The 18,264-nt window shown below is 42.1% G+C and overlaps 1 protein-coding gene across 1 annotated transcript in view; it reads right to left on the bottom strand.

Annotated features, from left to right (window-relative positions):
- Positions 1–18,053, bottom strand: part of LOC309411864 (protein spinster homolog 3-like) — a gene marked incomplete at both ends in the record, with an annotated part of 29,057 nt that extends 11,004 nt beyond the window's left edge. The window contains 8 exons of the mRNA XM_082008619.1: positions 7,522–7,711; positions 10,013–10,165; positions 11,993–12,183; positions 13,043–13,109; positions 14,011–14,162; positions 14,697–14,833; positions 15,297–15,362; positions 17,846–18,053. Coding sequence (XP_081864745.1) covers positions 7,522–7,711; positions 10,013–10,165; positions 11,993–12,183; positions 13,043–13,109; positions 14,011–14,162; positions 14,697–14,833; positions 15,297–15,362; positions 17,846–18,053 — 1,164 coding nt within the window. The remainder of the gene's footprint in view (positions 1–7,521; positions 7,712–10,012; positions 10,166–11,992; positions 12,184–13,042; positions 13,110–14,010; positions 14,163–14,696; positions 14,834–15,296; positions 15,363–17,845) is intronic.
- Positions 18,054–18,264: the final 211 nt, after the last annotated feature.

Below are 18,264 nucleotides of genomic sequence, written 5' to 3'. Positions count from 1 at the left end.
TGGTAAAAGTAACTCTTAAAGGCTTCTTCAAAGAGGTAACTTCCAAAATGAAATGGACTCCAAGAGACAGGCAGCCTCAAAGCCTTGATGCCCTGTGGGAATGCCCTAATTCATCACAGATGGAGACCCAGCCATCAGGAAAAGGGGTAGGGCCCCCAACAGTTCTTACAGCTGTGATCATAGAAAAGATTAACCCTTTTCAGTGAGCCCGGGACATAGATTTGAGCAGACTAATCAATACTTGACGAAAGCATTAAAGCTACGCTATTAAACTGGAGCAGTTCTAGAAGGCAGAATCTATTTAGTGACTGCAAAGTCACCTGGCACCTAGGAAATAAAACCCATTGTAACAACAGGTGCCAGCGTCTTGTTCGGTAAGGTCTTAGTCAAGATGTTGTATCTGGTTGATGAAAATGCAGTCATAAGAAAGGTGCAGTGGGAAACTATCAGATGTTTTCAGAGGGGTAGCTTACACTCTCCTAAGAAGACCAGACCTATTATACATCATCCTATGAGACCCCTACCTCCTTTGTGTTTCTTGCCTGTACTGTTCATGTGTTTTCTTCTCCAAACCAGTCTGGAGAAAAAGTTCCTTGAAGTACAGATATATTTAGTAGAGACCTTTATCCAGGCATCTTTTCCTTCAAAATGCATTATACAGGTTTTCTAATTTGGAGCTGAATCTATTCCTCCATAAGTAATTACTTTTCTTTCAGTTTTACAACAAATATCACTCATTTCACATACTCTTTGACTACATCTTAGCTCTTGGATTTAGGCATCCCACTATCAAAGTCTTTCCACTGATACAACCTTGGCAGACCTTGCCCTTGCAAGAGGCAGAATGCAGTCATTCTTCTCCAATTCCATGACTGTTGCAATAAGTCTGTAGGCTACAGAAACGATGCTGCATGCCAGTCTTAGCTGGAAAGCAAGTGACACACCTTTTATTAGAGAACTTTGGGCCAAACACAAAATGAAATATGTTCATTAACATGGGTAGCAGTATCACACAGTTCAGCTTTCTGCCAAACCACCTGGCAATAAGGACTAACAAGGTCAAATCTTGCAGCCACCAGAAAATATTAGCCCTTCATCATCTTATTTCAAGCTAATACTCTGAACTCTCTTGGAAGATCCAAATTCAACAAGGACCTTCCTTTCTTTTTTTTCCCTGATTCCATACAAATAAACTTTAAATGTGCTATTGCTTAACTTAGAATTGCAGCCTGTGAAGTGATCAAAGCAGTACTCGGAGAGGTGTTACAGGAAAATGCAGAAGTGCAGTTGAACCCTGCTATACAGGGATAATGGCATGAACGTATGAGAATTCTGTCAGTTGTGCCATAGCTAGCAAGAGATAGTGCAGGTTAAAGTGAAACACGATGGAGACAAAGAACAAAGATATTTATTTAAATCCTGGCTTATTCTTTAGATATAACAAGATGCAAATACAACCTTTAGAGCAGAAGGTTCTGAAGACTTCCAAACTGTTCCCAGATACCATTAATGGAATAGATGCCTTTATACATCAAATGAGATATTGGTCTACCTCCCTTACAGGAAACTTCTGATGTTTAGTACTTTTAAAGTGTTGTTCCCCGTTTTTCTTTCTCTTCATGCTTTTTCCAAGTTATTTAGTCTCTACAAGCCCCTAAGAACAGGAGTATGTCATGCCCAGTGCAAGAAAAGAAAGTAATATTTATCTTTAGGAAATAAGTTATGCTCTCAACCTAGAGTTCGTAGGAATAGGAATTAATGAAAAATTATCCTTGATAAGAAATTGTGATATTCAGTGGCTAAGGCCTCATACTCCAGAGAGTAATTATTTCATACAGAATTGTGTTAACATGAGAGACACAACTTTGTTAGCTTTCTTTTCTTTCCTAAGGTCTTGTGTTGATTGCAGTTGTAGGGTCACCAGAAAAACTTAACCCAGACCATTTTGGAAGGTAATAAATTATTCTACAGATTGTATCAATGTATTCTGTCTAAAACCAAAATCAATTTTATACTTTCTCATGCAGAATAAATGAAATATGGTTGAATAGCTGGCATACTAAGCCATCCAACTGCAAAACAACTGCAATCAATAAAGAGGAGAGAATTGTATGTTCTTTTCTCCAGAACAGGTGGAGACATCCTGGAAGTACTGTACTTGGCTAGGGAGAAGGGCTGAGGATGGCAGGAGAACAATAGAGTAATGCTCTACTTAAAGTGTATTCTTCTGTTCTTGCCATTTCTCAACACTCCTTATAATGTCTCAAGTTCTTATTTTAAATTAATATAGAAAAGGTTTCCAATAAATTTGCGCAATTGTATTTGTGGCATGCCCATTCCAATCTGCTAAGTGTACCTAGAAAAAGAGCGAAACACTGAATTTTATTGCTATCACCTTCTCCAGGATCCCCAACTTTTTTAACAGACAACACTTAAAGTTGGTCAGAGACAAGAGCTGCAGAATGCCCTCTTCAAAGGCAAGTTGCAGGTCAAGACTGCATCCTGATACAGCATTACCGTCAAAGATATGTCTGTTTAAATATAAGTTACCACAACACAAAATATTGTCCAAGGGTCCCAGTCATAGGGTTCAGTGATGACTTTCCAAAACACCTGCTGCACTGCAGAGAACACACATCTTTCATCTTGTTTTGGAGATAGGAACAGATTTAGACAGAGCCTCCTCTAAGATAACAAAGGCAGGTAATTTTTCTCTGTCTTTTCAAAGGTAATCTTTGAAATCAAGAACTGGGTGTCCAGAAAGAGGAGAGAAATCTCATGGCATTTCAGTCCATCTACCCCAACAGAAACCCTGGCAGTCCTGCCATACTTCCACGTTAACTTAAGAATTCTTGTGCTTTGAAACATTTCTTCCAGCTTTGGCCATAGCTGATTAAACCTGACTTGTTCCCTTTCATTATCCACTCAAGACAGTGGAAAATACCATCCAGAAGCTACTGTAATTGCGCACTGATGCACATATGCTTTTTTGCTTCAGTAGCTTCCACACTGTGAAGTGATGGAGACAGGTTTGCTAACGTCAGTGTGCCTGAGTAGACAGCGACTGGAAAGCCAGTTTCCTGCTAGTGTCCTACACAAATGGAAGATTTGTTTCAGTGGGATCTTCAAATTAGATGCATCAGCTGGCACGGCACTCCAATTCTCACACCAGTATGACTAGTGTCAGATCTTGTTTAGAAAGCAAGGAGACAGACGGCTGGTGCCAGAGAAGCGAATAGTTAAGCAGCTGTAGTGGTAAAAGTACTAGAAGAATCAGGTACTTAGATTATGTACCATTTATTCCAACTGCACATTGTTGACATTACATGTTGGAGCACCTAAATCAAGCACGTCAAACAAAAGACAAAATAGCAAAGTCTCTGGTAAAAGACCAGCTGGGCTGCCCATGGGAAGAACTTAAGGAACACATTTATCCATATCCCAGTTCAGAATTTCCTTCCAGATAACACAGAGCTTGAAAACAGAATGCTGTTTGCAAGGAGAGAAACATCTTCACAGAAACATCATCACAGAAACATGGTGGGATGCTTCTCATGACTGAAGTGCTGCAATGGATGGCTATAAGCTCTTCCGAAGGGATAGGCAGGGAAGGACAGGCGGTGGGGTGGCTCTGTATGTTAGGGAGTGTTTTCATTGCATAGAAATCAAAGATTGTGAGGACCAAGTAGAGTGCTTGTGGGTAAGGATGAGGGGGAAGGCCAATGAGGCAGATATCCTGCTGGGAGTCTGTTACAGGCCACCCAACCAGGATGAAGAGACGGATGAGACATTCTATAAGCGACTGGCGGAGCTCTCGCATTCGCTGGCCCTTGTTCTTGTGGGGGACTTCAACCTACCGGACATCTGCTGGAAGTATAACACAGCAGAGAGGAAACAATCTGGGAGGTTCCTGGAGTGTGTGGAGGATAACTTCCTGACACAGCTGGTGAGTGAGCCCACCAGGGGAGATGCCTTACTGGACCTGCTGTTTACAAACAGAGAAGGACTGGTGAGAGATGTGGTGGTCGGAGGCCGTCTTGGGCTTAGCGACCACGACATGATAGAATTCTCAGTTGTGAGGGAAGTAAGGAGAGGGGTCAGCAAAACTGCTATCATGGACTTCCGGAGGGCAGACTTTGGCCTGTTCAGGTCACTGATTGAGAGAGTCCCTTGGGAGACAGTCCTGAAGGACAAAGGGGTCCAGGAAGGCTGGACAGTCTTCAAGAAGGAAATCTTAAAGGCGCAGGACCAAACGGTCCCCATGTGCCATAAGAAGAGCTGGCGGGGAAGGCGACTGGCCTGGCTGAACAGGGAGATTTTGCTGGGACTCAGGGAAAAGAGGAGAGTTTATCACCTCTGGAAGAAGGGGCAGGCAACTCACTAAGAGTACAAGGATCTCGTTAGGTCAAGCAGGGACAAAATTAGAAAGGCAAAAGCCCAGCTAGAGCTCAGTCTGGCCACAGTCGTAAAGGATAATAAAAAATTTTTTTACAAATATATTAACAACAAAAAGAGAGGCAAGGAGAATCTCCATCCCCTACTGGATATAGCGGGGAACATTGTCTCCAAGGACGAGGACAAGGCTGAGCTACTTAATGCCTTCTTTGCCTCAGTCTTTAATAGCCAGTCCAGGTACCCACAGGGTATTCAGCCCCCTGAGCTGGAAGATGGGGATGGATGTACTCCTCATAATCCAGGAGGAAGCAGTCAAGGACATGCTAAACCACCTGGACACCCACAAGTCTATGGGGCCTGATGGGATCCACCCGAGAGTACTGAGAGAGCTGGCAGAGGAGCTTGCCAAGCCACTCTCCATCATTTATCAGCAGTCCTGGTTAACAGGGGAGGTCCCAGAAGACTGGAGGCTTGCCGATGTGACGCCCGTCTACAAGAAAGGCCAGAAGGAGGATCCTGGGAACTACAGGCCTGTCAGCCTGACCTCTGTACCGGGGAAGATTATGGAGCGGTTGGTCTTGAGAGTGCTCACAGGGCATCTGCAGGACAACCAAAGGCTCAGGCCCAGCCAGCATGGGTTCATGAAAGGCAGGTCCTGCTTGACCAACCTGATCTCATTCTATGACCAGGTGACCCGCCTAGTGGATGAGGGAAAGACTGTGGACGTTGTCTACCTGGACTTTAGTAAAGCCTTTGACAGCGTCTCCCACAGCATTCTCCTGCAGAAACTGGTGGCTCGTGGCTTAGACGGGTTTACTCTTCACTGGGTGAGGAACTGGCTGGATGGCCGAGCCCAGAGAGTTGTGGTGAACGGCGTTAAATCTGGCTGGCGGCCGGTCACAAGCGGTGTTCCCCAGGGCTCGGTTCTGGGGCCAATCTTGTTCAATATCTTTATCGATGATCTGGATGAGGGGATCGAGTGCTCCCTCAGTAAGTTTGCAGATGACACCAAGTTGGGTGGGAGTGTTGATCTGCTGGAGGGTAGGAGGGCTCTGCAGAGGGATCTGGACAGGCTGGATCGATGGGCAGAGGCCAACTGTATGAGGTTTAATAAGGCCAAGTGCAGGGTCCTGCACTTTGGCCACAACAACCCCATGCAACGCTACAGGCTTGGGGAGGAGTGGCTGGAGAGCAGCCCGGCGGAAAGGGACCTGGAGGTGCTGGTTGACAGCCGGCTGAACATGAGCCGGCAGTGCGCCCAGGTGGCCAAGAAGGCCAACAGCATCCTGGCCTGTATCAGGAATAGTGTGGCCAGCAGGAGCAGGGCAGTGATGGTGCCCCTGTACTCGGCACTGGTGAGGCCGCACCTTGAATACTGTGTTCAGTTTTGGGCCCCTCACTACAAGAAGGATGTTGAGGTGCTGGAGCGTGTCCAGAGAAGGGCAACGAAGCTGGTGAGGGATCTGGAGCACAAGTCTTATGAGGAGCGGCTGAGGCAACTGGGGTTGTTTAGTCTGAAGAAGAGGAGGCTGAGAGGAGACCTTATCGTTCTCTACAACTACCTGAAAGGGGGTTGTGGCGACGAGGGTGTTGGTCTCTTCTCCCAAGTAACTAGTGATAGGACAAGAGGAAATGGCCTCAAGTTGCGCCAGGGGAGGTTTAGATTGGATATTAGGAAAAATTTCTTCACTGAGAGGGTGGTCAGGCATTGGCACAGGCTGCCCAGGGAGGTGGTGGAGTCGCCATCCCTGGAAGTGTTCAAAAAACGTGTGGATGTGGCGCTTCAGGACATGGTTTAGGGGACATGGTGGCGCTGGATTAATGGTTGGACTTGATGATCTTAAAGGTCCTTTCCAACCTAGTGATTCTGTGATTCTGTGATCTTAAACAAATTTATTTTTATCAGTCCTAATAAAAGGTATATTTTGGTAAATCAAAACCAATATATTGATTCACTCATCTAACACAGACTGGCAAATGAAACTGTTGTCCTCTACCTTTAATGACAAAAAAAGAACTGAAAAACATACTCAGAGCAGGACTATGTGGGAACCTGAGAAACAGAAAAAGAAAATGGCTAATTCTTTTGGCACTCAGATCTCCACTCTTGAATCTAAAAATAATCTTCAGTTTCACATTTTGCTTTGTGTACACACACTCAGACATGCAAATCCATTTGTTTTTTCCCTTGGTGTAAAGGCATTATTCCACAGGAATACACATTCCTGAGGAGTCAAAAGGAAAACCTCTTTGAAAAAGTGTTATTCTTAGAAGCAAAAAAACTGCAAAAGTACACTTTTGCAGAGAACTGTTGATTACTGTAATTAACTTTACTTGGATCCTCTTATTTATGTTAATCATGGTAATTGTGGCTATGGAGTCACAGGGAAAAAGCTTGGAGTCTTTCCCTAGCTGTTACCAGATTATAGTTAAAATAAGGTTTACATTCAGTTCCTTCTTACAGGGATTTTTGGGAACTATTCATCATTCCTAGTAAGTTTCTGTTTTTCCCTTTACTGAGAACAGAATTTAAGTGATTTATACTTCAGTTTGCATTGCCAAAAGCTTGACTTTGAAGATCGAGTAGTGATTTGGGGCTTTGAAGGTGATGGCTAAATTATTCTTAGCAAGAACTATGCATATTGTACAGTCACAAGTACACCAATCTAAGTAATCCGAGAGCAAAAATAAATAAGAATACTAAATCAGTCACATAGCATTAAAAATTAACATAGGATTGAGACTTCCTTTAACTGCATTTTTTGATAAGGGACACTGGCTTCATGCAGCTAACTACATAGGCTTACTATGCTCTTCTTTGGTGTGGGCAGACTCTGTAGGTCCTGAGGGCCAGTTTATAATGCTCTGACAGCCGGCTCTTTTTACTGGGCCAAGCAATGCACAATGTGGCTCTCACAGGAGAGACCGCAGCTGCGGGCAGTATTAGAGCAACATGCACAGTGCTTAGCTGGCAGGCCACCTTGTCGCAAGCCACTGAAACCTCTTCAAGGTCTAGAGGATTGCAGAGAATTCTCCAAAAGCCACCCCTTGCCTCCTCCTCCCCCTTTCCTTTCTCCGCAGGACCCCAGAAGACATTTTGCTAATGATAGACAGATTGGCACTTACAAAAGTGGAAAGGATGTTCGTCTGGGCCACCATCAGAGCTATGTAGAGGCACAGAGCAGAAAGGAACATGCTTGTGGCACAGATCAGAGGATCAGCTTTATTGTTTCTCCTCCTTAATCTTCTTGCAGCTTCTGCCCCAGCAATGACACCCAAGATTCCCATCCCAACGGTGATGCCTCCAAATATAAGGCTGTATTAATATTAAAGCAAAGGATTCAGTTCAGCACAGTAAGACCATACATTAGGGAAAAAAATGGCGTTAGCTTATGCCTTTAGTTTCAGAGGAATCTTTAATGGGGAACTTGAAATTTATTCCACTTGATCAAACCCTCCCACTCCTTCTAAATGGATTTAATCCCAAACCTCAATTGAAGCCATGCCTCTGCAACAGAGGCTCTATCCTGTGGAGCAGATATTTTCCCATTTACAGCGCAGGTGGTATGCACCCAGGCTCAGGGAGGACTCTTCTCACTATGATCTGGCTTGGACATCCAGTGATTTAGAGGAGACACAGTCATCTTGGTTACCCTATGAACTATCTACTCAGTCATCCCTAAAACACTCATGGAATAATTCTGTATCACTATCTGCTGTCTTGGAAGAGAACCAATCACATGGAATTACATACATCTAAATTATTATCCTCTAGTTAGCACAGCTGAGACAAGTCACTTCTATGACCATGGGAAACAGTTACCACCTCCCAAAAGAGTTCAAAGAATACTCAATAGTTAACTAGTGGGAGGTCCATGTAGTACTTTCTGAACGCAGAATTTCAAATGCTACTCAGCTTTGTGCGTCGGCAAATGCAAATGTGTTCTCCAGGAATGACAAATTCGTGTTTTAAAAGTATGTGTTTGAATAGCTTAGAAGATTCAGCTTCCAAAGGGCCTTCCATATATGCTTTTCTCTCTGTCCCAAATTAGATCCTAATGACAAAGCAAGTCTCTTGCAACAAGACCAGTGGTGCCACTGATCGCTTAATGCATCATAATTCTCCTGAGGCAAACGAGGACAGGAGCATTCTGTTCTGAGCACAAGTGCTTCTAAATATTTCAGCATGCTACATGGAAGTCCACTACATTTGCAAAGCAAAGTAACCAGCTAGGATATTATCTATTACTTTAAACCACAGTCCCTCTACTTTTAAATTTCCTTCTGGCTGATTAGGAAGAATAAATAATTCTACATGGAAAAAAAAGTATAAAAGTATTGCTATACATGATAACGAACTTTAAGCATATTTGTACTCTCCCTTTAAGTTCTTCAGAATTCTGATCATCACTCACAGTAGTGACAATACAGATTGTCACTAGGCAGAATAACTATCTTAAGAGATTTGTCCAGGCGAGGCAAGTTCCAAGGTGACATTAGTTGGGCAAAGCATTCATGGAATTGTGTTTAGAAGATTCATGTGTTGTAAACTGCAGTTGAAGTAAACCTACGGCTAGAAGGGAACAGACAAAACTAAATCCAAGTACAGTTCAGATGACAGGGAGTAGGAAAGCCTAGAAGCCTAGTCCTGGGGAAATGCTTCTATGGGATCTTTTAGGGTCTGAGAATGCTCACTTATCTGTCTGATCTGTTTGAAAGTGTTTGCACAAAGACCTGAATAAAAACTTCACACTGCCTATTTATCTACCTTGAAAGGATTGAGACCTGAGTCAGCTTTGTGCCATTTGAATTTGTGTTTCCAGGGAGTCTGAGTGACACAGCCCTGATCCTTAAACAAAGCCTGTAACTGCTGAACAGCCAGAGGGGAAAATGTCCTTAAAGTATCCCTGGGCAGGTCTGGAAATGTGCAGCTCAGTTCTTCCAGTACCATCAGCTACAGGTCTGCATAGCTGTTTATATTATGTTTCTTTACATCCTCCTGGAATAACAGTCTAAAACCAGCCTTATGCTGTTTCTGGCATGAGCTTATGCCAAGGTTATTTTTAAAGCATCCTGTAAGAAGCAGTACATGAGGTTAAACTATCAATCAGGTGCTCCATTTTACTTCCTTGAAGACCATGTCTGCTCTAGCAACACTACTGTGGAATAATAATTCAGAAGGTGAATTAGAAAACAAAACATAGGCTAACACCTTCAGCTTAATAAAGGAAAATTACCAAAACACAGGATCTAAACATACTTAAATGGATATTAAAGTAGCTTGGGGGGCACAGTCGATTGTCAACTAAAGTCCCCTTGCTAAAGCTGCTCCTTTTCCCAGAAGTGTTCCTGTTACTGCTCCTTTCCACTTTACCTAAATAGGGCTGGCAGCATCTTTCCAGTTAACAGAGTGATAATACACAAACAAACAAATACGCATATTTGTATACATAGGCAAATTCAGCATACCTGGAAGCAATTTAGTTTAACATTCACACCCAACTGCCTTCACAAGAAGTGGCCACAGTCACATCCTACCTTCTCACTTTGGAAACAAACTGTGACTTAGCACTGTGCAGTGTTTCCAAGTGTGTTCCCACAGTTGTGCGCACCTCACCTGTTAGATGAATTGTATGATTCTTGGAGGCATGGTGATACAATGCCCTGGACAACCTGAGCTCTGTAAAGAAACAGCGGTACCCACGTTCCCAGGGCTCCAGTAATGAAGGTCATGGCAGTCAGACCCATCGAGGACCAGACAAAACTCCAACTGAAAGTTAAAAGAAAGAAATGAGAGGTACTAGAAAGAATGGGGTGTGAGGACAAAGGGGAAGCCTACTTGCACTATCCAGGACTTCAAGCAATAACAAAACAATTCATTCAGACATCTTCTAATCAAAATGCACTCCCTTGAAGATATGTTTTTTCATGAGGTTTTATGTATGAACTTCAACAGTAAAGTACTAATTAGAGCAAAGAGTATGACTTACTGTTTTCATGTTAAATCCCAGTCTGAGTCTCTTGCAGATTTCATTGCCAACTTTTGCTAAAACAATTGCTGTGAAATTTTTGATAGCAGAACTACAACAGAGAGTGGGCAAGCATTTAATGGCTTAGTAGCTAAATGAAAGTGTTCTATGTGCAAGTCTAAATGCCTCAGGATGGTTTTAAGTTGTTTGTGGAACCAATATAAATGAGAGTAACTTCTAGGTCTTCCAAACTGCTAAGACACAGCAGCTGAAGCACTCCTTAACTCTACCTGAGTAACTAAAAGTAGACTTTCAGTCTGCACAGAGAGTTTTCAGACAAAAGGAGAAGCATTTTAAAAAACTGCCCAAATCTCATCTCCTTCCTGCCCTATTCTAGAAAAGTAACTTTTTACTGGTCTCTTTCTAGTTAATAGTTCAGGAGAAAGTCCCCTTTGAGGTCAGTGGGGAGGTATGAAATCTTAAGACTAAATGAAAGCGCTGCAGATGACCAGGTGACCACCACACTAAAGGATTTTTTAAGATATGAACCTAATTCTTCATCTTCCAGAGCTAAAGGGCTCTTGGACTTGATTAAAAGCGGAATCACCTGGCTTTTGGCAGTATGTTCTTATGCTTTGGAAGTCAATTGCTAAAGGAAAAAAATTAAAATATATTTTTACAACATTGCTTGAGGTTGTAAGGAACATCTTTGTAGGAAAGCAACTTTGACAATGGTCTAGTTGTTGGAATGTCAGAAAGGTTCATTTTTGATTCAGGAAAGTTCATTTTTTATTAATTTCAGACCATACTGCCTACAAGCTGTCATCCAACAGACCGGATCGCTAATGTACTTGCTGTTCGGGATGCAAACAAGACGCTGGTTTAGCCGTCAGTTAGGAAGCGCTGTATCCTCCAGAAAAGGAATGCCGCAAAGACGGAGTGATCCGCAAAAAAGCAGAGAGGGGCTTGCCTCCAGCCCCGAGCGCTGGGCGGGCGCAGGCAGCGCGGAGCCGGGCCTGGCGCGGCGGCACAGCGGCACCTGCTGTCCCCGGACCGGCCAGGGCTCTGGCTGACGGCGCGGCCGGCGGCGACTTTGACTGCTGCGTGGTTACGAGGTTAACAGGCTAGCTGGGCGAAACATGTGTGCAGTTACTTCATCCGCCGTACTGGGGTCCTACAGGCTCTGACCTCTTGTACCAGCGGCACAGCAGGCTCACAAATACCGTACAATGTCTGCCCGAGACAGGCTGATCCGACCTCCCTCAGGCACTACGAGTTACAGGTGAAGTTATGCCTGCAAAATATGCACTTTTACCAATCTCGCTTACCCTGCATGTTAAAGCAAGAGGCAAGGGGAAACTTATTAGAGTTTGTTTTAAATAGACACACACTGCCATCATAACTTCGCCTCCTTCCTCCTCCTCAAAATGGGAGGATAGCAGGAGGAAAGAAAAATTTAATCTCTTGTGCAGCATTGCTGTAAAAGAGTGGAAGAAAGATTTTTATTAATGCTGTTTCAATCATCTTGCATACAGCATGCGATACAAAGAAGATTTGACGGGCTGTATTTCTAACAATGGAATGGTCGTTCTTCAACAGAGGGAACCTTTGTTGCTGAAATAACTTACTTCTTGGCAAGTGATAGGACATCTTGACACCAAGTAGTCTTGGCAGTTCTCTGTACACCTGGTTTCTCAGCTGCGACTCGTATTGTGCCGGAGATGCTCAGCGCTCTGTGTGCTGCTGTCCTTCTCTGGGTCTTGTGGGGGACCAGCAGAATCAGAAGAACCAGCGCTAGGCCTCCCATGCAAGGAGTTATCTGTAGACACAAGGGTGGTTAGATCAAGGATACCTTTTTACTTATAGTGAAAACTCCACAGCAATTCAAATGCAGTGATAGAATCACATATCGGAGAATTGCAGATATGTTCAGAAATAGGTGTGACTTGCTGTTTTGTAGGTCATATTTTTAAAGAAGAAGAGTAACTTTGGTGATTTATGGTGATCCTGCCTCCTCATCATACAGATACATGATCACTCCCTCTGATTTTGAAGAAAAACATGTGAAGAAAGAAACTGTATCATATACTCTGACCACAAATGCAAAAATCACTGATGCAGTCATCACTGTTATCTGAATAACATCAGACTGTTATTCCAGAAAACATTCTTCCCCACTCATCCTGTACTTGCTACTTAATTTTATAGATAAGTTAGGAGGATCTGACAAAGTACATCCAAAGCGCTAGGTGCTCAGTATGGAGAGACATCATAACATGACCAGAAGAGTTGGGGTTTTGTTTTCCTGAAGAATTATGCTGGTGCTACCAGTATAATGATAATTTTCCCTTCAGTTTCCTCTGTCTAAGGAGGCCTTGGTGCGCTGACAACCATCCCAAGTGTGTCCTCAGGTAAGAGGAACATCAGCACCTGCCCTGGCTGCTGTACAATTTCACCTATGCCTGCTTTCATTCTGCCAGAGCTAGGCATAAATCTTCCACTTGTCCTGCATGAAGAGTTCTCTTCATGAACACCAAGTTCATGACCGGTCAGACAGTAGAAAGTCTCTCCACTGCTCACCTCTTCTAACACAATGAATGTAAGTAAGCCAAACCTCAGTGATGATTCTGATTTTACAGTGAACAGCTCAGCCCCATGAGTGGAAGTGAGTAACTCACCCTGAATGCCCAGTGCCAGTCACCTGTGACATCTGCCATGCCGGCTGCTAGGATATAACCAAGACCACTGTAAGCAACAGAAAGGAATAATCAGTCAGTACCAACGAATTCTTGCTGGCTGAAATGACATGTCTTTCCAGCTAAGGAGAGCACAGAGAAGTATTCTGTCATAGTTTTCAAAACAGATAAACAGAAACAACCCTCATGGTCTATGCTAGGCTACTTGCCAGCCAGCATTAAAAAGAGAGTCTAACCTCCTTAGAGCAGACTTGAGATGGTGGCAATAATATCCCAGATTCCCCTTGGAATACATGTTCTGTAGAATGACATTGCAAACCTAGATCAGACAGCCCATAAAGCAATTTATTATTTACTCTTTTCTGTGCTAGCCACATGAATTAAGCCTTGTAGGAATTCCTTCAGTTTTAATCTGCCTTCTGGGCTCAGCCTTGACTGCCTAAAGAGTATGTCTCCAAGCCACTTAAAAAAACAACCTTCTCCACCTCTTCGTCAGACACACTGTCAATTTAACTAAAAGAGGAGTGGGAAGTGCCAGTTTCTCCTTGGGAGACATTTAATGGAGGGTTCTTGAAAAATTTGTAATGTAAACAAACATCTGAAAGCTTTTGTTTTCCAAAACCCAGAAGTAAATTACCTACCCCTATGCACATATTTCTTTTAGAAATGATTCAGTATTTTATTCAAAGCCCATCAGTTTTCAGAGTTTAGGTTCTCCCGAAAAATGTTGGGGGGAAAAAGCAAATTTTTTTTCAAAGTAAAATACATAAATACAGAAATAAGCCTAACCAGCTCTATTTAAACATGCTAAGCAAGTGACAAATCCTTTTGGAAGAGCCAGTGCAGACACACATCAAAATCTGCCTAACCAAGGCTCAGGGTATATTGAATTGCAGGCATGGTCAGACAGAATTTCAAAAGGTGGGTCAGTTACTAGCAAGAAAACCAACCTTCCCACTGGAATGAAGATATAGAAGATAGATAACATCATGGTCCTTTTTCCTTCCTCAAACAGATCTGCAATGATGGTAGGTGCTATTGTGGAATAACTGGCTGTACCAATGCCAACTAGTCCTCGTGAAAGAAAGAATATCCAGTAATACTGCAGGCAAAAGACATGTTACAGTCCAAAAAAGCCCATGCAAAAAAGAAAGCTTACTATTAAAGAGGTGCATTTTAGTGGATCAAATGTACCAGAGAAAATAAGAATACAACAGCCTTTTGCATATGTCTGTATTCCCTCCACTCCCACCTGCTTCCCTCGCATCCCGCTGCTGTGCTTTCTACTTTCTGCACACTAGCGACTCCGTAGAGTGACAACCAGACAGAATTACAGGATAGGGTTGACAGGCCACAAGCTTGCCGAACAAGCTGCTGCACTGAAAGGTCATAATCAAAAAGCATTCGGGACAAATATAAGAACCCATCAGTTGCAACAGCACTGTGCGGGTTCTCCATTGCCTAGGCTGGACTCCACCATGCCATAAAGCATCGCTGTACACAGTCTATTTAGTCCAGGCTTGAGGAGCAAATGCTCACTGATAGCTTTTCCAAATGTAATCAGAGGAGGACTCTCTCAACTCCTGCAAGATGCATGCAGATGATTTTAGTAGTACCCTCTAAAAAAGCAACATACCAATTCACTGATGAATGAACTGCCTAATGTTACACCAGACCAGAAGAAAATACCAGCTCCAAGGATGATTTTCCTATTGTACCGGTCACCGAGGTATCCAAAGATGGGGGCAGCCAGCATGTAACACAAGATGAAAACTAGAAATCCAAGAAGGAGCAAAGACAATATTGGTCAGATTATTTTTATTGTACATACTCCTCGCGCCTCAGACAAACTCAGGTTATTTTTTATGGCAGAGGTTAAAGGCAGGCTGAGTTTGTAGAACTAGTAGGTAGACTGATATTTAGAAAAAGAAAAATGCAGATTCAAAAAAACCTATAGAAAAATAAAATGTATGAATTGCTCAAGTTCTGTATTTCTTGAGAAATTCCTTCATCTTTTGTGATTCACACACTGTGGGATTTTTGAAGGACTCAACTCCAGTCTTCCCTGAACCAAAGACTTTCAGTTTTGCATTATAGTCGCCTGCCCACCAGTGGGAGTGAGCAACACCAGACACGACCAGGAACTAGAAGAAATAAGTAACTAAACTGCGCTTTAGGAACAGACCAAATAGATATAAGGCAAACCAAACTATCTGAACTTAAGATATTTTATTACCTGTTTGCAGTAGACCTGTGTCCCCATCGCTAAGCTCGAAGTACTTCTGTATATCTAACAGGGTCCCTGCAACAGAGTCAAACACTGAATGACAGCAAAGTAAAGTACCCCACTGATTCCTTGTAATTCTACTCATTTGCCAACTCAAAGATTTATTTCAAGAAGAGGGCTTGCAGGAACTGCAGCACATTTAGTTTGCTAGTTTATAGCTAAACCATTACTCTACCACAAGCACAGACACAGAGAGAATTAAAATTCTTGCCACTATAGACAAAATTCATGATCTTCCACTATATAGGTCTTATGAGAGCTAGTTTAAGTTTAAGTCAGTGACTTCATTCAAAATAACAAATACCTTCTGAAGGCCTGTCTTAGGAAAGAACATTTCGCATAATTAAAAGAGGACAATCAATTGTATCTATTCTTTCTGGTAGCCAATTATCAACACATAGAAATACTGAACTTCAGTTTTGGACTAATAGAGTATTTAGTACAAATCGCAGCTAACACAAGACTTGAGCTGAACGACAACTTCATCTCAAACTAACTTTCACACTGAGCACCGTTAAACTGTTATCCCCTCCACACAACTGAAATAACTGGCCTGAAAAATTATTGGCACATTACGAAGCATTGATCTGAACAGCTTGGAACAGGGTAACAGATCAGAGGGGGAAAAGTCTGCATAAGCACCATTTTTAACAAATTGAAGACTCAATTCCAGCAGACAACTAAGCGGAAGAGCTTGTTTTCTGTGTGAAGATTGATGCAAACTCTTTCAAAGCCTGTGAGCAAAACTGCCCGGAAACCACAACTTCATAACTGCCACCAGCTTACTTTTAAAGAAACGCTCAAGCCTCTCCTCCTTCACTTTCCTGTTAACTTATATCTAACAATATGTTCATACATATGGACAGCCAAACTCAAAAGTACTGATGCAAGAATTCTGCAATGCAGCTGAATTCTAGCCGACGAACAGTATAGTGCTGTGGTATAAACTGTAATTTACAGACTTCCCCCATGGCCCAAGACATCACAGAGTTAACTAAAAAGTGTTTTAGTCATATATTGTAATTAACGTAGATGTTTGATATTTCAGAGTGCTGGATAGTATCCCCACCACTGCTCTTGAATTCTTAAATGTCCCTGGAGGTACCTCGCACACCAGAGAGTGAGCATGTTAACAAGTAGACAAACTTTACTTCACAGGCCTTCTTGAAAATTTCAAGCTCTTAGATGTATGGGAGCCAAAGAATAGTTCAAAGCCTGGAATGAGCCAAATGACTGCTTGTACTTACTACTTCCAAGTGCATACCCTCCTAGTATCCCAGTTCTTGCTGGAAGATATTTTCATCCTCTCCTGTCCCCTGCCCTTCTCCAGGGAAAATTACTTGACAATAGAACACATACATTGAATTTTTTCACTAACAGTCTTGCAGTATCATTCGGCATGCACTCCTACTTGTTTCCTTCCCTCTTATAAGTGTGGTTAAGAAGTATTCAAAAGAAAAAACTTAAACTCTTAAACCCACTAGCCTCTCAATTTTTAAAGATACTGACCAAATGTCTTAAATTTCTGAGTAGTAAAGTAGTAAAAATAAATAGTTTGTGTACTAACACATTAAGTCCAGATTTAATAATCCATCCTTTCTGTTTTTTCAGTGTTTTAAAACATCTATTATTTCCAGGCCACTCAGAAGTAAAATACAGTAAGCTCATAACAAGTGTTTCCTCCTAATTTATAAATCGGATCCCTGGTAGATGCTTAGGAATGATGCTAAACAGAAAAATTTAAACAAAGATTTCCCACCAGTTTACTAAAAGCAATGCTTTGCTGTTCATGGCTAGGTAAAAAAAAAAAAAAAAAATCACATTTTGAAGAAGGATAGTATTTATTAGAAAACAACTTGTAAATTTGATAGGTGATGCTAAGGGAAGTGAGTCTCTGTTCTCGTTACACAACCATGTTACACTCTCCATTGCAGGAATCACACAATTTCCAACAGATTATGACGACGTTAAGCCTCCCAAACTTGCACAAAAATAAGATAACATAATTTTTGTACTTCTAATGGGGGGAATGGCATGACTGTTCTTTAGATCAGGGAATGCCATATCTAATCCACTAGATCCAAAGAAAGTCTGTTAAGCTGCTGTACACAATAAAGGGAAGCTTCTTTGTCAAATCTCTATAGAATGAGAGACACATCTAAGAAATCAGACACACAAAGTAGACTAGTTGCTCTGTATGCTAAAGTTTGTTTGTAAAAGACTTAGACTTAAAAATACAAATGTTAAGCATTTAATAGATGTGATTTTTATAAGCATTCTACTAACCATTAATAACATATATCATTTATTGGTCTTTCAAGATTTATAATTGTAAGTTTCATTAAGAGTATGACCAACAGGCTAAAGCAGGTAAGTGAGAAATATTAAAAAGACATAAAGCATATGCTTAATTTAGAAAACATTTGTAACTACAGGGTAAGTAGAGCTGTTGAGAACTTAAATTTCTTTTTCCTTAGGAGGAGAAAATAGGCTCTCACCTGGTAAAATGTACCAATCCATGAAATTTATTAAATTTGCATAGCACAGCACAGCAGCTATCAGGTAATCTCTCTTTGCTTGACCATTCCTTGACACTGACACCAATGGACCTTGCTTCACATGTGCTGCAGTAGCTCCATAATTCTGCTCCTCAAGAGGCGGCTGGGACTGCAAGCCTGTGTTTGCATGTGCACTGGGATTTTGCATGTTTCCCAGCACAGAAAGTCACCATAGATTATCAAGTGTTTCCTTAGCGCACCAAGCTACAAGGCAATTTTGTGTTCAGGCTATGAGGAACTTCAATCACTACGGTCATTTCCGGCAATGAAGCCCAGCCACTAAGAACTGAAATTAAATGTTCCTTGCAGCAGGAAGAACTTTACAAAGAAAGAAGCTGCAGTACTGTGTTTTTGCAAAA

The sequence above is a fragment of the Phaethon aethereus genome (assembly GCF_964289735.1).
Source record: "Phaethon aethereus genome assembly, chromosome: 19".
NCBI lineage: Eukaryota > Metazoa > Chordata > Aves > Phaethontiformes > Phaethontidae > Phaethon > Phaethon aethereus.
Note: the sequence above shows the minus strand (reverse complement) of the source record. Positions and strands in the feature narration are given on the sequence as shown.